Source organism: Mytilus edulis, chromosome 3, assembly GCF_963676685.1.
Source record: "Mytilus edulis chromosome 3, xbMytEdul2.2, whole genome shotgun sequence".
Classification (NCBI taxonomy): Eukaryota; Metazoa; Mollusca; class Bivalvia; order Mytilida; family Mytilidae; genus Mytilus; species Mytilus edulis.
Window position 1 is genome coordinate 84,375,571 of NC_092346.1, and position 21,220 is coordinate 84,396,790.

At 32.7% G+C, this 21,220-nt stretch overlaps 1 protein-coding gene across 1 annotated transcript; it reads right to left on the reverse strand.

The window, feature by feature from the left end:
• Window positions 1–5,044: 5,044 nt before the first annotated feature.
• LOC139514574 (breast cancer metastasis-suppressor 1-like protein-A) lies at window positions 5,045–17,617 on the reverse strand. Its single transcript, XM_071303963.1, has 9 exons — window positions 17,387–17,617; window positions 15,816–15,906; window positions 11,567–11,694; window positions 10,011–10,090; window positions 9,553–9,649; window positions 8,946–9,038; window positions 8,300–8,364; window positions 6,784–6,835; window positions 5,045–6,386 (listed from the first exon to the last, which is right to left on the reverse strand). Exons 1-8 carry the CDS (start codon window positions 17,511–17,513, stop codon window positions 6,791–6,793), a joined length of 726 nt encoding a protein of 241 aa, XP_071160064.1. The 5' UTR covers window positions 17,514–17,617; the 3' UTR covers window positions 5,045–6,386; window positions 6,784–6,790.
• Window positions 17,618–21,220: the final 3,603 nt, after the last annotated feature.

Below are 21,220 nucleotides of genomic sequence, written 5' to 3' on the forward strand. Positions count from 1 at the left end.
TCAAGTTGGTCCTAAACGGGTTCCAAAATTAAACTTTGTTTGATTTCATTAAAAAATTGAATAATTGGGGTTCTTTGATATGCCAAATCTAACTGTGTATGTAGATTCTTAATTTTTGGTCCCGTTTTCAAATCAGTCTACATTAAAGTCCAAAGGGTCCAAAATTAAACTATGTTGGATTTTAACAAAAATTGAATTCTTGGGCTTTTTTGATATGCTGAATCTAAACATGTACTTAGATTTTTGATTATGGGCCCAGTTTTCAAGTTGGTTCAAATCAGGATCCAAAATTATTATATTAAGTATTGTGCAGTAGCAAGAAATTTTCAATTGCACAGTATTGCACAATAGCAAGAAATCTTCAATTGCACAATATTGCACAATAGCAAGAAATTTTCAATTGCACAGTATTGTGCAATAGCAAATATTTTCAATTGCACAGTATTGTGCAATAGCAAGAAATATCTAATTGCACAATATTGTGCAATAGCAAGAAATTTTCAATTGAGTTATCTTTCTTTGTCCAGAATACCGTAGTAGTTGAATCAACTTAAATCATTGTTTTATACAATTATACAATGTATATTCACTTTTACTACCAACTGATAAATTAAAACAATCTTTACTATTCAGTGATAACAAGCACTTTATTTTACATTTTAATATTTTATGATGTATTTAAATGAGTAGTTATTGTTGCACACTCCATTAGAAATTTGAATTGAGATCAGTTTTGGAAAAAGGGAAAGGGGGATGTGAAAAAAAATGGGGGGGGGGGGGGGTTAAATTTTTCTCATTTCAGATTTCATAAATAAAAAGAAAATTTCTTCAAACATTTTTTTGAGAGGATTAAAATTCAAAATAGTGAATTGCTCAAAGGCAAAAAAAATATTTTAAGTTCATTAGACCACATTCATTCTGTGTCAGAAACTTATGCTGTGTCAACTATTTAATCACAATCCAAATTTAGAGCTGAATCCAGCTTGAATGTTGTGTCCATACTTGCCCCAACCGTTCAGGGTTCAACCTCTGTGGTCGTATAAAGCTGCGCCCTGCGTAGCATCTGGTTTAAATTGTGATTCTTATGCTGCTGCTGAATTTACATTTAATTATCGCAATGATTTCTGATTGAAGTAGTAGCAGATGACATTACATGATAAAAGAACAGCAGAGTCGTTTGAACATCTACTTTTGACTAAGATTTGAATAAAGATGAATGAACCAAAACAGAATATAAATACTATTCCATGATTTTGCAGGTGTGCCATGGTTTTCTATAGGATGGTATTTTTTCTGTATTTTACAATGATTTTTAGCCAAAAAATTAAAGATATGGTATGATTGCCAATGAGAAGACTATCCACCCAAGACCAAAGGATGAAGATTTTAGCTACTATAGGGCACTGTATGGCCTTCAATATTGAGTGAAACCCTTTTATTATTTTTAATGACTCTTGCAGTCACCTACCTGTTGATATCACCATGCACAGTTTTTCTCCAATACAAAGATGATATTGATCCACATCTAGCAAAGATTGATGATAAGCATTGGTTGAACATCTCATATTATTTAACAACATAAAAGTGTCATTTCCTTATCTATCAAGAACCTTAATTCCTGAATGTTGAAGTGCAACTTGTCAATATGGAACTTGACCTTCACTTTGTTATTAAATTAGGAGCAACAAATTAAAATTAAAGTATTGGTTGGAACAGCTTATAAGTTATTGCACAATCAATTGGCAGCCCCCCAACTTCCCCTTTTTAATAATCTTTCTGAATGAACATCTATAAAAATGAAGGTCTTCCTACAAGCATCACATAAACATATAAACATTTTCATCCAAGAAAATGAGATCAAAATTCGATAAATCTTGCCAGACAGACATGTACACCTTACAATGATTCAATATACCAAATACAGAAGTCCTGCTACTTATGGTTCATGGAAAACAGACCAAAATACAAAAACTCAGCATTGACCAACGAAAATGAGGATAAATTCATGAATCTTGCCAAACAGATGTTCAGACGGACAAGGGTAAAACTTTATGCCCCCCTCCTCTACAGCCGGGGCAATTAAAAAGGTATTGCTATTACAAGAGGCTCTATAAAGTGCCCATACCACTCAGAGATCTATGTGAATCTTCGACAATGTCCACTCTCCAACTTTGTAAACTAGAACATAATTGATGACTTAAATATTTTTTGTTGATTTTTATTTTCTGTTAAGAATAGAGAATGGAAACTGGGAGTGTGTCAAAAAGACAACCCATCAAAAGGGGCTTCAGCAAGCACATAAACAATAATGTTTATTAGTTCAGCGAAATGAATGCTTCAATAAACACCAATACATACAAATGTTTAGTGTCTATCTTCTATCGTTTTTGCCTGAAATGCAGCATGTAAAAAAATAAAATAAAAAGAATTTCCTAAGTACGCGGATGCCCCACCCCATCCGCAATATCATGAGGAACATTTGTACTAAGTTTCAAGTTGATTAGACTTCAACTTCAACAATAACTACCTCAACCAATTTGTTTAACCGGAAGTGGTACAGACGAACGGACAGATGAATAAATGACTGAACAGACGCACAGACCAGAAAACATAATGCCAATAAATGGGGCTTAAAAAGGGACCATAAAAATCATCATTGGAGGACAATAACTCACTGAAGTAGTCAACTACAAAAATCTGCCAAGTAGATATATTAGCAGATATTGACTTGCTGATAATTTTGCTTTCTTAAGTTTCTGTATATCATAGTTTTCAAGATAATATGCACAAATAAATTAATGGGAAATTTTTTTCCATATGTGCAATTATCTCTATGAGGAGAATTCTGATGATTTTGGCCATGTTTGAATTATTCCATTCAAAATATCTTTTCAATTACTGTTTTCAAGTTGAAAGTGAAAACTGAGAAAAAAATTATTGAAATACTTATTTATGGGAATTTTCTCGTACCAGAAGTTGTGTGACAGGTTTGATGTAAAAATGAACAAATCAAAATGATGTAAAATGGTCAACTCCATACGATGGCACACAGTCATCCCAACTGGTTTCTGCATTCAGAAGGTTATTTATCTCATACAGTACTCAAATATGCTCTATGATATGGTCTGACAGCTTCACATGAAGGAAAACAATAATGTTATGTATGCTGGCTTTCTGTCTCTCTGGTCTAAGGAGTTGTGGTTATAAGCCTAAGGTGTTATTAACAACATACTAAAAAAAAACGGTAAAAGCCCTATAACTGCAATAACAAGAATGTGTCTATAGTACACAGATGCCTCATCCGCACTATCATTTCCTATGTTCAGTGGATCTTAAAAATGGGGTAAAATCTCTCATTTGGCATTAAAATTAGAAAGATCATGTCATAGGGAACATGTGTACTAAGTTTCAAGTTGATTTGACTTCAACTTCATCAAAAACTGCTTCAACCAAAAACTTGAACCTGAAGCAGGATGGACAATTAATAAACAAACGCACAGACCAGAAAACATAATGCCCATAAATGGGGCAAAATAAATGGGGCATAAAAAGGATCGAATCAAATGCTGGAATAATATGGTTATCTTCAAATGATCCTTTTAAGTATGAGAGTTTTCTGTGAAATCACCTCAGCAGAGTTGCATTCACAAGTTGTCATTGTTAAACTTCTAGAGAAAAATCCGATGAGTCCTATAAAGTTATCAAGCGGACTTTACTTTTCTTCATTGGCTAGAGGTATAGGGAGAGGGTTGAGATCTCATAAACATGTTTAACCCTGAAGCAATTTTGCGCCTGTCCCAAGTCAGGAGCCTCTGGCCTTTGTTTGTCTAGTATGATTTTTAATTTTAGTTTCTTGTGTATAATTTGGAGTTTAGTATGACGTCCATTATCACTGTACTAGTATACATATTTTTAGGGGCCAGCTGCAGGACACCTACGGGTGCGGGAATTCTAGCTACATTGAAGACCCATTGGTGGCCTTCGACTGTTGTCTGCTTAATGGTCGGGTTGTTGTCTCTTTGACACATTCCCCATTTCCTTTCTCAATTTTATATTTATAAATATTTTGAATATGAAAACTGATATGGGTAATTATACCATGTATAAACAAAATTGATATGTTTCGTACATATAGGGACCACTAACATATCCCTAGTAGTGAGGTGCACAGGAGACAATAACTGACCATTTCACACATTGAATTATTTGGGGAGTCTCTTCTTGCTGTAGACAAAAGTATTGTTTAATCCTTGATAAAATAATTATCTTCGCTGAGCGCAGCCTGATGCGACCGCACATGTTAAACCCTGAACAGTTAGGGCATATTTGGACACAATATTCAAGCTTGATACTGTCTGAATTTGGATTGTGATCAAGTTTTTGACATGGTATAGGTTTCTGACACAAAAAAAATGTCAAGATCTTACAAAGCTATTGTGCAATACTGTGCAATTAAAGATTCTTCTTGAAAATTTTGAAAAATAAGTTTGAACCCCTTAAAGAAAATAAAATTTGGCCCCTAATTCCCCAAAATCTATCCCAACCTTCCTTTTGTGGTATTGAATCTTCTTCTTAAACTTCATAGAGATCCATTGACTTAAACTAAAGTCTTTGTCCCAAAACCAAACTTGTTTTCGGACGACGACAACATCATAACATTATACCATCCTCCAAATTTTTTTTGCGGTCGTATAAAAACATTAGGTTACATTTTCTTTATATAATTTTGATGATAATTGACAATACTTGAATTGACCCTTATGTTCTAATTCAGCCATCGCAACTATGTTGGTTGAAAGGCTAGGCTCATCCGACATAATTTTTAAATAAGATACCCAGCACTCTAGTATAAGAATGATTATAGCAAAGTTTGGTTGCTATAAGCCTAGCTGGTTCTAAGAAGAAGAATTTATGTAAAGGTTAACAGGTGCCATACGATAAGTGATGCCAATAATTATGAAAAGGCTTATTGGTAGTTCAGACAGAAAGTCTTCAACTTAAAAGAAACACAGTTTTGTAAAGTTTACTAAGTAAATGCTAATAATTGTAAGATTTTTAAATATTTTATTTGACAATGACCACAATATCATTCTTTGATATACACTAAAACTTAACAGCATGGACCAAACATAAAATAAGTGAGACATAGAAACAAAATACAATTTAGACATGATTTCAGATTGTTTTTTTTCAATGATCTATGTTGACATGTTCAACCAAAAATGGTTATTCACCATAAAATAGGCCCAAATCTTACTCTGCTGCTCACTAAGAGGGAAATTAATTGATGTAATGATTAATAATAAGCATGTTTATTTTAAAAGTTTTTAAACATTCACAATATATTACAAAATTCTTTTAAAAAGTTATAAAATGTTTTAAAATTTCATTACTAATCAAAATTAAACTTGAAGATCTATACAAAAATATGCATCCATAAGATAAGTTACTCTCACAATTTCCATTTCCATTATTGAAACCATAAAATCTGTGTCAATATCTTAATTTGAAATATATTCTACCACAATATGTGTCTTGTAAAACACTTTACCTCACAGATCAAAGATATTTATTTCTACTACAACCAACTTAAAATGTAATAACAGACATCATAGAAATAAACATATGAAAATGTCCTTTGTAATATAATTTGGGGTGTTCCTCCAATGATTCAATTTTATAAATTGTACTGTAATGATATAAGGCTAGAAAACTACATGATTAACCCTCCTTTGTATTCTATTATCTCCCACAACTATTCAATTGAATCTTCTATTCCTTAATCCTAGAGGAAATGTCTTTCTCTCAAACATTATTTATATCCTCATAAATTCACAATCTATTGGAGTTTTGTATCACATACACAATATGTAGTTTGAATAAAGCTTGGTAACATAAACTCTTTCATAATAATTGATAAAAACAATAATTTGGCACAGTTCATAAAAACCTATCCTTTTAAGTTCAGATAACCAGTTACAATTACATATAATCCTTTTCCTAATAAAAAAAATCCTCTTTTCTTTGCTTTTCTCAGGGTTTCTGATGTTACTTTTTCAAACAAAATGAATACCTAAATTGAACAAAATAATGAAATGGAATGTAAGACACTCTTTCATACTTTGGTACACCATCTATCATTAAAACATAAAATAAAAGCCATTTTGTTGGTCAAAGAATAACAATGTACTATCATATCATTTAACATTTCAGTACAACTCTGATATGCAACTTTCTGTCTGTTAAATGTTGTACATCACAGCACTGGTGCCCAACAGATTCACCAATAAACCAGGTACCAGATAAATGCCTCTGTACTGTCACTACTGGTTCCATAAGTTCTGGGGTGAACTATCACAGACTGCTTGGAATTCCTTTTTTTATCTCTGCAATATTCAAATTTTATATTTTAATGGGCATTAAATACAATTTAAACAAAAAAATAAAATTAGATGTGCCGGATATTGAAATAATATTTCACTGTTAGCAGTCAGTTAAATTTGGTTAAATTTTGTTTAATATTAAAGCTCAAATACATAGCTGATATTGGCTTGCAAGTCAATAATTTAACCTCATTTAATCTGTTTTCATGCAACCTTTACACTTAGCAAGAGATGGAATGCACATGGCTTAATTTGTTCAGTTACTAAATAGAGAGAATATCATCATTGAAAAGTGAAACAAGAGGGCCATCAGTTGAATTTCTAAATTTATCTTCTCAATATTATATGTATACCATACACACTTTACCATTTGTGTATTCAATTGGTTAAACATACTTACAATGAATTCAGAATTCACACTCTAATTTCCTCTTCTGACTATGTTTTAATGCCTGAAATGTGACAATGATTGTAAAATGGATTAATCTTAAACAGGAATATTGTAAAACAATAAACTGTGTGTGTATAGGTAACAAAAAGTAATTAAACTTAAATAACTTTTAAATCCACTTGTATTTGTGTCCATCTGATGAGTTAAACCTTTTTTAACTGATTTTATAGTGCGTTCTTATGTTGTACTGTTATACCACTGTCCCAGGTTAGGGGGAGGGTTGGGATCCCACTAACATGTTTAACCCCGTCACATTATGTAAGTATGTGCCTGTCCCAAGTCAGGAGCCTGTAATTCAGTGGTTGTTGTTTGTTTATGTGTTACATATTTGTTTTTCATTCATTTTTGTACATAAATAAGGCAGTTAGTTTTCTCATTTGAATTGTTTTACATTGTCATTTTAGGGCCTTTTAAAGCTGACTATGCGATATGGGCTTTGCTCATTGCTGAAAGCCGTACAGTGACCTAGTTGTTAATTTCTGTGTCATTTTGGTTTGTTGTGGAGAGTTGTCTCATTGGCAATCATACCACATCTTCTTTTTTTTATATTATATATCTATCTAATGAGAACATTAAATAATTTATTGTTGCTTATCTAATTTTTAAAAGCCTACAAAGATTACCATAACAGCTATACTGTTGAATAAGAAGACACATATTGTTGGACTATGCCTACCCTACTTAAATTCAAAATATCAGAAAACAGGAAGACAGTGTTTGACAGATCACATAACAACTCCCCACTGCCAAGCTGCTGACAAAATAATTTCTGTTCATCAGTACTGTTGAAATGTATGAGAACATTTTTTTAAATAAAAAAAATATTCTTTCAACATACTGAATATTTCATAAAAAATATGTTGAACGAAATGAAAAATTTAAAGAATCAGCAAACAGGAAGAAGTTGTTCACACTTTATAACTCATCACTGTCAAACTGCTGAATAAATAAGAAGTTCTGATCAGCTGTTCTTGGAAATTGTAACAGAGAAATGTTTTTGACAAACCAACGGAAGGATTGACTTCAGTGAATGTATTATAGCAACAACCACTCTGAGAGTTGGAGAATGTATATATAGAGCATTACTTTTCGCAAAGACCTAAAGCTAGTTCAAATTAATTGTGGACTTTAATGCAAAACATGCTACATTAGGAATTTTCTGATTTATTGTAGAATCACATATACACAAGTAAGGGAGAAAAAAAATAAAATTAATAAAATAAAACCTATATGTAATGAAACTTGAATGCAGGAATTTTAACTAGATAGGAAATAGGGATGTTATGCACAATAACTAATATACCTTTTTTCCTATGGTAAGACCATCTTATCTGCAAACTTTTTGATTAGTAACATGTATACCCAATACCTTACCTTCTGATACTAATTCCTTAGTGTACACACAAGGTAAATGACAACAAAAATTAGTTGAAGATCAAATTCAATAAATTTTTAAAATGCTTACCTTTTTAATTTCTGTCCAATCTTCAATAATATCTACATCTCTCAAAAGATATACAATATATGGTCCTAAAAATAAAAATCAGTTAAATTCTTTAAAATCTTATAGACAGGCAAATTTAAGCATGTATTGCACAACTGCTTAAATGTATGAAAATAGAGTGACAACATATATCCTTAACTTCCTTTTTTCAAGTTTCTTTGAAATATGTGAATATTGCATTTTAATAGACTTGCTAAATGCTAGTTCCTGGTTTTGCATTATACTGTTAATTTTGTGATTTTGAGATAGAATAATCATAGGCTACCAGTCTTTGTAAATATAAAGCCAAATCTTTGGATACTATCATACAATTTTCAAACTGTATTCCCTACATTCATTCCTAAAGGAGTTTGACAATATTTGGCCCAATAATTTCAAAAGAGAAAATTTTATTTAAAAGTTTACAATGAAAATAGACAACAACAGACACCAAGTGTGACTAAAAAAGAATGCATAAAATTCATACATAAATTTTGGAAATATAAGAACAAAATATCCAACAGATTAATCACGTTGTATATGCACATTGAATCAAAGGATTATATTCACAATTAAATTGAAATTTTGACACTAGAATACAGAATGTTTGAATGGAAAAGTTGCAAACCTGTAATTGTAACTGGCTTTTTCCTTCGATCTGTAGAAAAAGAATCATTTTTCTTTTTGTTTTTCTTTGAAATATGAGATTCATGCCATAAATCTGTAAAAATAATATAAAGTGACTATTCAAACGTTATCAAAGTAGCATAAGTCATCTTTCATTAGTGCATCAATATCAAAACAGACACACAATAATCTGTATTTGTAATACTAAATTACAATAATATATATCAATTTTTATTTTATATGCATCTAGTTTAAAAAAATTTCTATAAAATCATTAAGGAATTACTAGTGTTACCATGTAGTTCTCATTTTTCTCATTAAAGTATAAACATCAGATATTATTAAGATCTATGGTTTCTTTAAAACAGACATCTATATAAAATTCTGTTGATAATACAAGTGATATCTATTTGTGTATAAAACACAACACTTTTTTTCACACTTTTGTGTACATTTTTAACATATAACAGTTTAACACATGACTGATGATGAGGGTATTTTTTTTAAAATAAGTTCTAATATATTTATTTTTTTACAATGATTGTACTTTTCTACCATCCTGACTTTATTTCTCAAACAATTGTGCATGCTTTTCCATGAGAGATTACCTGAAGATATGTCTATATTGTGTCTATCTTCCTCCAGTCGTCTGATCTTATCCTCTAAATCAGCTTTAATTGAGTCATACAACAGGGCTTTTTCACTCTAAAAATATAAGAAATCCTGATCATCCTGATTATTAGTTTTGGTATATACAAATATGAACATTATGTAACAAGAGTAATTTCTCTTGTTACATAATGCTGATATTTACAGCATGATAGCATGTTTAGAAGTATTTCTAAGTGTCAAGTTTACTTCATGAAACTGTTCCTAATTTACTTATGAATGAACGAATATTGTATTTGTGAAAGCATAACTAACATGCTACAGCAATACATAAACAAGTGTATACAATGTGACAAAACAACAGATAGCAGAGAACAATACATAATATAGTATATATACAGTAAAAATATTTGTTTTAAATGATATTAAAAAAAATATATACATAAATAAAATATACCTCCATATTTTGTTTTGCACCAATTTCTTCACTTTCAACTTTTCTTTGAATATTTTGTTTCATGTACTCTCTCAAAATGCCTGAAATAAATCAATACATTACATTGTTGATGAGGTTTATAAGTGCTTCTCATTTCTCATAGTTTACCTAGATAAGACCTTTGGTTTTCCTATATGAATGGTTTTACAATAGTCATTTTTAATGGTTTACTTCTACAAATTGTGACTTGGACGGATGGTTGTCTCATTGGCACTCATACCACATCTTCTTATATCTATCAGCACTATAACAGATTCATGGTTCTAACTTCATAAACCAAAACCTTTGAGATCTTTTTATATCTAGAGAGAAATTAATGGTACAATCATTTAATATCATTTCCATCCTGTATTGGACTGAAAATAATATTGAGTTTAAGGTACCACAAAAGTTTGGAAACATAAAAAACTTGTTTTGGTAAATTTTACATTGAACAACCATCATACAATCATTAAAAGATTCTATTCAATTTTGATAAAGTTCTATTTGATTAATATAATTCAATGTTTTAATATTTGAAGTGAGTGATGGCTGAATAAATATGTTTGCTTGCATGTACAGTATTGTTATTACAATTCATAGTCTAAAATTTCCTTATAAGTGAAAGAACATATCACTGAATTCAGGTCGTCAACAACTTTATCATCAGAGTATTATCAATATACACATAGAAAAGAAAAGGGAGGACAGATTTGGTGATTTCTATTTTCGCAATAGGGACCATCTGCACCAAATGGAATACAAAACCTACAACAGAACTCAAACTCAGAAGTTGTGTATCGAGTCAGTAATATACCTGCAAATATTGTATGGCTGATTATTCAAATTCCACACGCAATTCATTTCAATTAATGATCTATTCCATTGATAGTTTTTACACTTAAAACAGCAAGCTTCATGTAAGTTTAGACATTTTCTTATTGTACTACAATAGATACATACATGTAGTTACAATAAAATCCAATCCTTTCCAGTAAGAACTGTCGATCTTTTTAAAGTTACTTTTTTGTACTGCATAAAGTATAATTTGTAACATCATAAACAAGGGGAGACAACTGACAAGACTAACCTGCTACTTCTATGTTTATCCTCATGTTTACCATAAACAAAGGGAGACAACTGACAAGACTAACCTACTACTATGTTTATCCTCATGTTTACCATAAAAAAAAAAGGGAGACAACTGACAAGACTAACCTACTGCTTCTATGTTTATCCGCATGTTTACCATAAACAAAGGGAGACAACTGACAAGACTAACCTACTATTTCTATGTTTATCCTCATGTTTACCATAAACAAAGGGAGACAACTGACAAGATTAACCTACTACTTCTATGTTTATCCTCATGTTTACCATAAACAAAGGGAGACAACTGACAAGACTAACCTACTACTTCTATGTTTATCCTCATGTTTACCATAAACAAAGGGAGACAACTGACAAGACTAACCTGCTACTTCTATGTTTATCCTCATGTTTACCATAAACAAAGGGAGACAACTGACAAGACTAACCTGCTACTTCTATGTTTATCCTCATGTTTTCTTGTAATTCTGCCAAAGGATTTAAATACTCTATTGCTTTTCCTGCTTTCATCTCAATCAGTTTCTGTTCTATCTGACTCATTCTTTCCTTGTATAGTCTAATGGTACAAAAATGTATTTGTTTATTATTTTAATGTTATATTTCTAATTGGCAGTGGACTTATATTATAAAACTTAAATTTGTCCAAAAAATAATGTTTAGCTACTAAAACTTGTATTGTTTAATACTACATTCAATCAGAATTTGATTTCCATGTCAGATGTAACCAGATGCTCCGCAGGGCGTAGCTTTATACGACCGCAGAGGTTGAACCCTGAACGGTTGGGGCAAGTATGGACACAACATTCAAGCTGGATTCAGCTCTAAATTTGGATTGTGATTAAATAGTTGACACAGCATAGGTTTCTGACACAGAATGAATGTGTTCTAATGAACTTAAAATTTTTGTTTTCTCTTAGAGCAATTCACTATGCTGTTGAATATTAATCCTCTCAAAACAAGAATGTGTCCTCAGTACACGAATGCCCCACTCGCACTATCATTTTCCATGTTCAGTGGACCGTGAAATTGGGGTAAAAACTCTAATTTGGCATTAAAATTAGAAAGATCATATCATAGGGGACATGTGTACTAAGTTTGAAGTCGATTGGACTTAAACTTCATCAAAAACTACCTTGACCAAAAACTTTAACCTGAAGCGGGACAGACGGACGGACGCACAGACCAGAAAACATAATGCCCGTCTACTATCGTAGGTGGGGCATAAAAATGTTTGAAGAAATTTTCTTTTTTATTTATGAAATTTCAAATGAGAAAAATTGAACCCAATTTTTTTAATCACATCCCCCTTTCCCTTATTCCAAAACTAATCTCAATTAAAATTTCTAATGGAGTTTGCAACAATAACTACTCATTTAAATACATCATAAAATATTAAGATGTAAAAAAAACTGCTTGTTATCACTGAATGTTATTTATTATAATTTATCAGTTGGTAGTAAAAAGTGAATATACATTGTATATTGTATATAACAAAGATTTAAGTTGATTCTGGACAAAGAAAGATAACTCCAATTAAAAAAAAATCTTGCTATTGCACAATATTTTGCAATTAGATATTTCTTGCTTACTATTCTGGACAAAGAAAGATAACTCTAATTAAAAAAAAATTTGCTATTTCACAATATTGTGCAATTAGATATTTCTTGCCATTGCGCAATACTGTGCAATTGAAAAGACTTGCTATTGCACAATACTTAATATAATAATTTTAGATCCTGATTTGGACCAACTTGAAAACTGGGCCCATAATAAAAAATCTAAGTTCATTTTTGGATTCAGCATATCAAAGAACCCCAAGATTTCAATTTTTGTTGAAATCAGACTAAGTTTAATTTTGGACCCTTTGGACTTTAGTGTAGACCAATTTGAAAACAGGACCAAAAATGAAGAATCTACATACACAGTTAGATTTGGTATATCAAAGAACCCCATTTATTCAATTTTTGATGAAATCAAACAAAGTTTAATTTTGGACCCCGATTTGGACCAACTTGAAAACTGGGCCAATAATCAAGAATCTAAGTACATTTTTAGATTCAGCATATCAAAGAACCTAACTGATTCATTTTTTGTCAAAATCAAACTAAGTTTAATTTTGGACCCTTTGGACCTTAATGTAGACCAATTTGAAAACGGGACCAAAAGTTAAGAATCTACATACACAGTCATGACAGTTAGATTCGGCATATCAAAGAACCCCAATTATTCAATTTTGATGAAATCAAACAAAGTTTAATTTTGGACCCTTTGGGCCCCTTATTCTGTTGGGACCAAAACTCCCAAAATCAATACCAACCTTCCTTTTATGGTCATAAACCTTGTGTTTAAATTTCATAGATTTCTATTTACTTATACTAACGTTATGGTGCGAAAACCAAGAAAAATGCTTATTTGGGTCCCTTTTTGGCCCCTAATTCCTAAACTGTTGGGACCTAAACTCCCAAAATCAATACCAACCTTCCTTTTGTAGTCATTAACATTGTGTTTAAATTTCATTGATTTCTATTTACTTAAACTAAAGTTATTGTGCGAAAACCAAGAATAATGCTTATTTGGGCCCTTTTTTGGCCCCTAATTCCTAAACTGTTGAAACCTTAACTCCCAAAATCAATACCAACCTTCCTTTTATGGTCATAAACCTTGTGTCAAAATTTCATAGATTTCTATTAACTTAAACTAAAGTTATTGTGCGAAAACCAAGAAAATGCTTATTTGGGCCCTTTTTGGCCCCTAATTCCTAAAATGTTGGGACCAAAACTCCCAAAATCAATACCAACCTTCCTTTTGTGGTCATAAACCTTGTGTTAAAATTTCATAGATTTCCATTCACTTTTACTAAAGTTAGAGTGCGAAAACTAAAAGTATTCGGACGCCGGACGACGACGACGTGATAGCAATATACGACGAAAATTTTTTCAAATTTTGCGGTCGTATAAAAACAAATCTGATGGAACTCACTTTACTGTCATGTAGGAATCAGTTGTATATTAAACACCTCTGACTGTATGCAAAAATTTGTACATTAGGATCAAAGATAATTTAATAGTAAATATACAATAAATTGCTTCACTGGATAAGACTGCAGAGGTCCAACAGTTATTGATAACAGGATTAAAATTTACTAGAACACACCTACAAAAACGCAGGCATATACAGCTTGTGAACTGTTGTAGGATGATTTTTTGTAAAAGATATTATGGATGGAGAATTTCATAAAAGGTATCAAAAGCCCTCTCCCTTTTTCCAAAGTACGATATTTGTTTCCTTTCTGTTAAATTCAATTAATTTCGTGTTTCTGGCCTCAGACCACAATTATTCTTCTCCTTTGCTGCAATGAATCTTTTGGTAAAAGTCAAATTAAATTAAATATTTGCACCGCTTCAAACATGAAATAAATGTAACTGCTAATATATAGAACATTATTAGTCTAATAAAATATGCTTCCAGGACAATCCATTAGTGATTTTTCTTTTTGGAGCCTTATTAACATGCCAATGGTAGGATATGAATCTTGTATAAATGACTAAGACCGACTAAGGCTAATTTGAGGGGTGGTCGGAGGGGTCCTGATCCGGAACTCCCGGCTTAAAAACATGAAATTCCGAAGATGCAGTATTTAAAGAAATTCATATCCCGAAATACCGAAATCGAAAAATATAACCCCCGATCCTGTAAAAAAACACCTGATCCCGATGTCACGAAAAAGGTCTTGCCTCCCTCTAATCTCTACCCTATTTTCATTTTTGCCAAATCACTACTTTTACTTTCAACAATAAATTTTTATGTCCGGTTTTGGTCGAGGTAGTTTTTGATGAAGTGGAAGTCCAATCAACTCGAAACTTAATAAATATAGTGCCGATGTGGCATCCGTGTACTATGGACACATTCTTGTTTCCACATGTTTTACTTATTTTAATATATATGCAACTGGTATAACCCCTTAAATAGTAAACATTTCAAAGAAAACATTGAGACAGAATGCAGAGAGTCTCTATATATTAAAGTAGTATATAAACGCAAAAAATAATTGTCCTCTCTAAGGAGGTATAATAGTTTATGCTTATTTGGGCCCTTTTTTTGGCCCCTAATTCTTAAACTGTTCCAAGCGAAACCCCCAAAATCAATCCCAACTTTCCTTTTGTGGTTATAAACCTTGTGTTTAAATTTCATAGATTTATATTTACTTTTACAAAAGATATTGTCTGGAAACACTATATTTCAGTACAAACCCCACAGAAGTCATTTTTGAATTTATGACATACAGTAGGAGTTAGTAATAATACCAGCCAAAAATTCTTACTCAATTTAAAATAATTATTAATTTAACAAAGTTCATCATTTACAAAAGGAGTGCAATTTTGCACACACCCACAAGTTCTAAGGTCACAGGGGTCCTCTGAGCAACTAGAGTAAGTATTTCAACTACTGTATCACTAGCCTGTCAACACTGAACCTGAGACTATGAGTAGGAACTGCATGTAGCAAGTGCCTTAAGATTACAATCTTAATTGAATAAATTTTTCAGTTTTCCTACAGAAGGTCAGCAGTTCTCTCTGACTTCCTCCACCTGTACATACGGATGACCTTGAAATAGCAACCATGCTGAAAGTGGTGTCCCCCATCAATTTACTTTTATAGTAACAATATCTAACATACTGCTCTTTTATATCAGAAAACTGCCTTTCCAGATCTGCCATTTCATCTAAACAATGAGTTCTTCTGTGGTCATATTCTTCTTCATCTAGGTCTGCAAAACAAATGAAAGAAATGTAGGAAAAAATTAAACAGAGGGTGGTAAAGGGTTATTTTCGTGCAACGTTTTCCGCCTTTTTTTTTTTTTTTTTTTTTTTTTTTTATATTAAACATATTTTATTAACAATCACCTGTTACATCAACCCTCAGTTGCCCAGGGAAGCAACTAAGGGGGCCTTTTTAATTCATGTGTTTTTGTGTTTTGAAGTTTTATTTTTCGTTTTCTTGTGTTTGGCTCGACGTGCGTGCCTCGTGTTCTCCTTTATTTATTTTCCGTGTTTTGTGTCGGTACTCTTAATTTCTCGTGCTTGTCCTGCATTTGATTTAAAGTCAGGCCGGGATTAAATTCAAAGCCCCGGTCAGTCAGGAGATTGTTTTAAATTATGTGTTCCCATACAGAATTTTTAAAACTGCTATAAAATTAATTATAATGAATAATATTTTTCTTTTAAATCAGTTGCGACTAGCGGACGCTAAAATGTGACTGCAGGGTCATCATGTCCATCATATATAATGGCTAGATGATCTCCAAGAACGGCTGATCAATAAATTATTTTTTACTTTTTACATTAATATTTACTATTTTATTTCTCGTGCTTCGTTTTTTCCGATTTTTTTTTCTCCATGCAACGCTTTTGCCATTTTTATTTCACGTGTTTCCGTGTTGAGGGCCTCCCTTTACCACCCTCTAAACAGATATTCCTTTTAGCTCCTTGGTCTATTATCAAATGATTATCTATAAATTTCTCTTGAGTCTAAAAAGAAGTGAAAGTGAACATTTTCAAACATTTGTCAAAGAAACATTTTTATATTATCAAAATGTTCATAAATGTTCTGATCAATATTGAATTATTGACTTCCCTGACACTAATTAGCTGCAATTTTTTCTGTATGTAGTGACCTTAACCTGAGACCTCTCTCAATAATTTTGATAACAAGTTTGAGGTACTGGTACATGTATTATTATGTGAAACGACATTGCATACATGTGTATGATGTGTTAATCAGTACTTGCGTGATGGGTCCTAGACCCTTTGCATTTCAAAGATGTAGATATATGGACTGGGTGGTGTGTCATGCCTAAAAGTGTTCTACATGAGCACATGGCATGAATATTATGATAATAACCACAACATTGAATGTGGCGCATAGAAAGTGTTGGCATACATATTCAGTCGTCCATATGGTCAAAGACTTAGGTACGAAATGGGTGTGATAAGACATGACTATAATTCTACATACCTTCAGTGACAATATGGCATACAAGCCCTTCATAATATATTAGCCCTTTAAATTACAAATGTCAAATGAAAGAAAAAAGTCGATTTCTAGACACTTTTTTATGGAAGAAAAGGGACGTGACAATGCTTCAAATGATCATATACTAATAAAAAAACAATGTTTTTTATAAGTAGCATTCAAAATTTAAGAAAGACTACCTCACTTTTCTCTCGGAATTTGAAATAATTATTTACCAGATATTTCGTCGTCGTCAACAGAGCCAGATTCTGAGTCTTCGTCTGAGCTTTTATCGCTTTCAGCTGGTTCGTGATCCATCTCCTCTTCTTCTGTTTCATTCTTCTCACTTTCAATTGTCGGCATTCTGTTAAATATTAGATATTACAGAATAAGAGATACTTTACTTTACTTTAAAATAATGTAAAATGCGGTAAACGGAAGTTGTATTTTCAAGAGAAAACAATTCAATTACGCATGCGTTTTGGAATATCCCTATTTTCGGATGTTCTTTGGTTTTAACTATACAAGTTCATAACGCGCCTTAATTCAACAAGAGTGCACACACTGAAATGTCTGAAATGTCTCGCCTTCTTTACTAATCATTGATATTATGTTGATACTCCTAAATATAAAGCTTTATTACGACCGTCACATAAACTTAACATGAACCATGAAAATGAGGTCAAGGTCAGTTGAACCATATATATGCCAGGCAGACATGTACATCTAACAATGCTTCCATACAACAAATATAGTTGACCTATTGCTTATAGTTTAAGAAAATAGACCAAAGCACAAAAACTTAACACTGAGCAATGAACCGTGAAAACCAGGTCAAGGTCAAATAAAACCTGCACGACTGACATATAGATCATAAAATATTTCCATACACCAAATATAGTTGACCTATGGCATATAGTATTAGATAAAAAGACCAAAACTCAAAAACTTAACTTTGACCACTGAACCATGAAAATGAGGTCAAGGTCAGATGACATCTGCCCGCTAGACATGTACACCATACAATCATTCCATACAACACATATAGTAAACCTATTGCATAAAGTATGAGAAAAACAGACCTAAACACAAAAACTTAACTATAACCACGGAACCATGAAAATGAGGTCAAGGTCAGATGACATCTGCCCACTAGACATGTACACTGTACAATCATTCCATACAACAAATATAGTAAACCTATTGCATAAAGTATGAGAAAAACAGACCAAAACACAAAAACTTAACTATAACCACTGAACCATGAAAATGAGGTCAAGGTCAGATGACACCTGCCAGTTGGACATGTACACCTTACAGTCCTTCCATACACCGAATATACTAGACCTATTGCTTATAGTATCTGAGATATGGACTTGACCACCAAAACTTAACCTTGTTCACTGATCCATGAAATGAGGTCGAGGTCAAGTTAAAACTGTCTGACGGGCATGACAACCTTCCAAGGTACGCACATACTAAATATAGTTATCCTATTACTTACAGTAAGAGAGAATTTAACATTACAAAAAATCTGAACTTTTTTTTTCAAGTGGTCACTGAACCATGAAAATGAGGTCAAGGACAATGGACATGTGACTGACAGAAACTTCGTAACATGAGGCATCTATATACAAAATATGAAGCATCCAGGTCTTCCACCTTCTAAAATATATAGCTTTTAAGAAGTGAGCTAACACCGCCGCCGCCGGATCACTATCCCTATGTCGAGCTTTCTGCAACAAAAGTTGCAGGCTCGACAAAAATAAAAGCAGTGACATACCCACACTTGTGCATACCCATCAACCCTGATCTTGTTAACTTAAGCATCCAGTCTTTCTTTTTTTTAAATTACGACAGTGTTAAAACGATGCAAAAAAGAGACAGGCGTTTATGTAGCTGCTTTAGCGATGAGGGACAACTTGGACCGTCAATACTAGTTTGACTAGTTGAGATCCAATAAAAACCTCTATAATGCAGAACCTATATATCGGGACGTCAGGATTGGGTGTTTTTAAACTCAGGATTTCGGGATTGATCCTTTCGGGATCCGGTATTATTTTTTCGAATTTCGGGATCCGGTATTATTTTTTCGAATTTCGGGATGTCGGGATTTAAGTTTCTTTACTACTGAAATTTGGGACATTGGGATTTCGAAATCAGGACGCCTCCTAATCAAAACTAAGCGGACAAAGTATTTTAAAGATCATTTGAACTCAATATATAAATATATATATATATATATATATACAACTCGTCTAAACATCCACCCAACAATGTTAGATCTGTATATTTGCTTTCGCAAATTTTTGGTTCTTCCCTCGCCGGGATTCGAACCCATGCTACTGTGATATCGTGACACCAAATCGCCTGCACTGCAGCCGTCCCGCTAGACCACACGACCACCTGGGCTCTCAAAAGAAGAGCTTTCGTTGGCCGTGTGTTACCTTTCTTCGTCAGTTTTAATCTAGCGGCGTACTACAGTACATAATATATAAGGCATGAAGATGTTATTGTTACAGATCAGCTAAATTATCTATAGTAAAGGATCCTACAAATTAATGTAATATACAGTCACAGAAAATAATTATATTTATAAGTACGTCTGAGTCAGTGACAACTCTACAACAGATGTATACATCGGACCCATCACGCAAGTACTGATTAACACATCATACACATATATATAGGTCTAGCGGGACGGCTGCCGTGCAGGCGATTTGGTGTCACGATATCACAGTAGCATGGGTTCGAATCCCGGCGAGGGAAGAACCAAAAATTTGCGAAAGCAAATTTACAGATCTAACATTGTTGGGTTGATGTTTAGACGAGTTGTTATATAATATAAAATTAAAAACTTTATAATCATATATATATATATTTTCTAGGCACTTTATATATATATGATTATTAAGTTTTTAATTTTATATTCATTGTGGTTTTAATCAGACTGTGTTATATTTAACATGGTGTTGCTAAATTTGAAAAACATATCAAGTTATCTTTGGCTTGCAGACTCTCAGAGTTGGTTTATAGATGATCCGAGTTAACTTATTGACGGTCAGAGTTGTCTTCATAGACTTGTCTATATAAAAGTCTAGTCGAACTGTTTATACTGATAAGTCAGACAATGTGGGATCTATTTTTTAGTCAGACAAAATTTGAAAGAGGTTCTGAACTATATAAATGCATAGGCGGATCCAGGGGGGTGGAAGGGGGGGGGGGGCAGGCCCCTTTTTTCGGGGAAAAACTTGGTTGATTATATAGGGAATCATTGAAGCTTGACTGGAGTGCCCCCCCCTTTAGGTCAGTCAGCGCCCCCCCCCCCCCCCCCCTTAGGAAAAGTTCTGGATCCGCCACTGAAATGATAATGAATTACTAAATCTTCAATCTAACGTATAGTCGAGGCTTGAATTCGACACGACAGGTGCCACTTTTGGAGCAGGGTCTACTTACGACTTAATCCGGAGCACCTGAGATCACGCGGCCAGTTTTTGGTGGGGTTCATGCTGCTCAGTTATTCTTTAGTTTTATATATGTTGTGTCATGTATACTCAGTGGTGGATCCAGAAATTTTCATAAGTGGGGGCCCACTGACTGCCTATAAGAGGGGCCCCGCTCCGGTCATGCTTCAGTGATTCCCTATATAAGTAACCAAATTTTTCCCAGAAAAGGGGACCCCCTCTAAATCCGTATCTGATACTATATTATTTGTCTGTTAGTCTTTGTCTTTTTTAGTTATTTTCGATATACAAGATTGAATGACCATCTGGTATATTTCGCCCCTCTTTTGTAGAATACATATAAAGAAGGCAGTGGCTATTTGACCGGCACCGGCCAAATAGCAAATTTGCTATTTAGCCGCACTGAATAAAACTGTTCATTGATGTGATTAGTAGAGAATACAAAAGCTTAATAACAATTTAAAATCATTTTATCACAATATCAAGCATTAATAAAAATACACTGAGTACAATCAAAAATATTGAAGATTTTCATAAATAAATAATTTATAACTTTATAATATTAATTATACGTTATACTACATATGAGATCTAACAACTATATAA

Excerpts from the sequence above, each read along its gene's own strand:
- LOC139514574 (XM_071303963.1), bottom strand. The coding sequence starts at position 17,513 with ATGCCGACAATTGAAAGTGAGAAGAATGAAACAGAAGAAGAGGAGATG. Across the intron at positions 11,695-15,815 it reads TTTTCTGATATAAAAGAGCA|ACTATACAAGGAAAGAATGA; the intron begins GTATGTTAGATA and ends TTGTACCATTAG. Across the intron at positions 8,365-8,945 it reads AAAGCCAGTTACAATTACAG|GACCATATATTGTATATCTT; the intron begins GTTTGCAACTTT and ends TTTTATTTTTAG.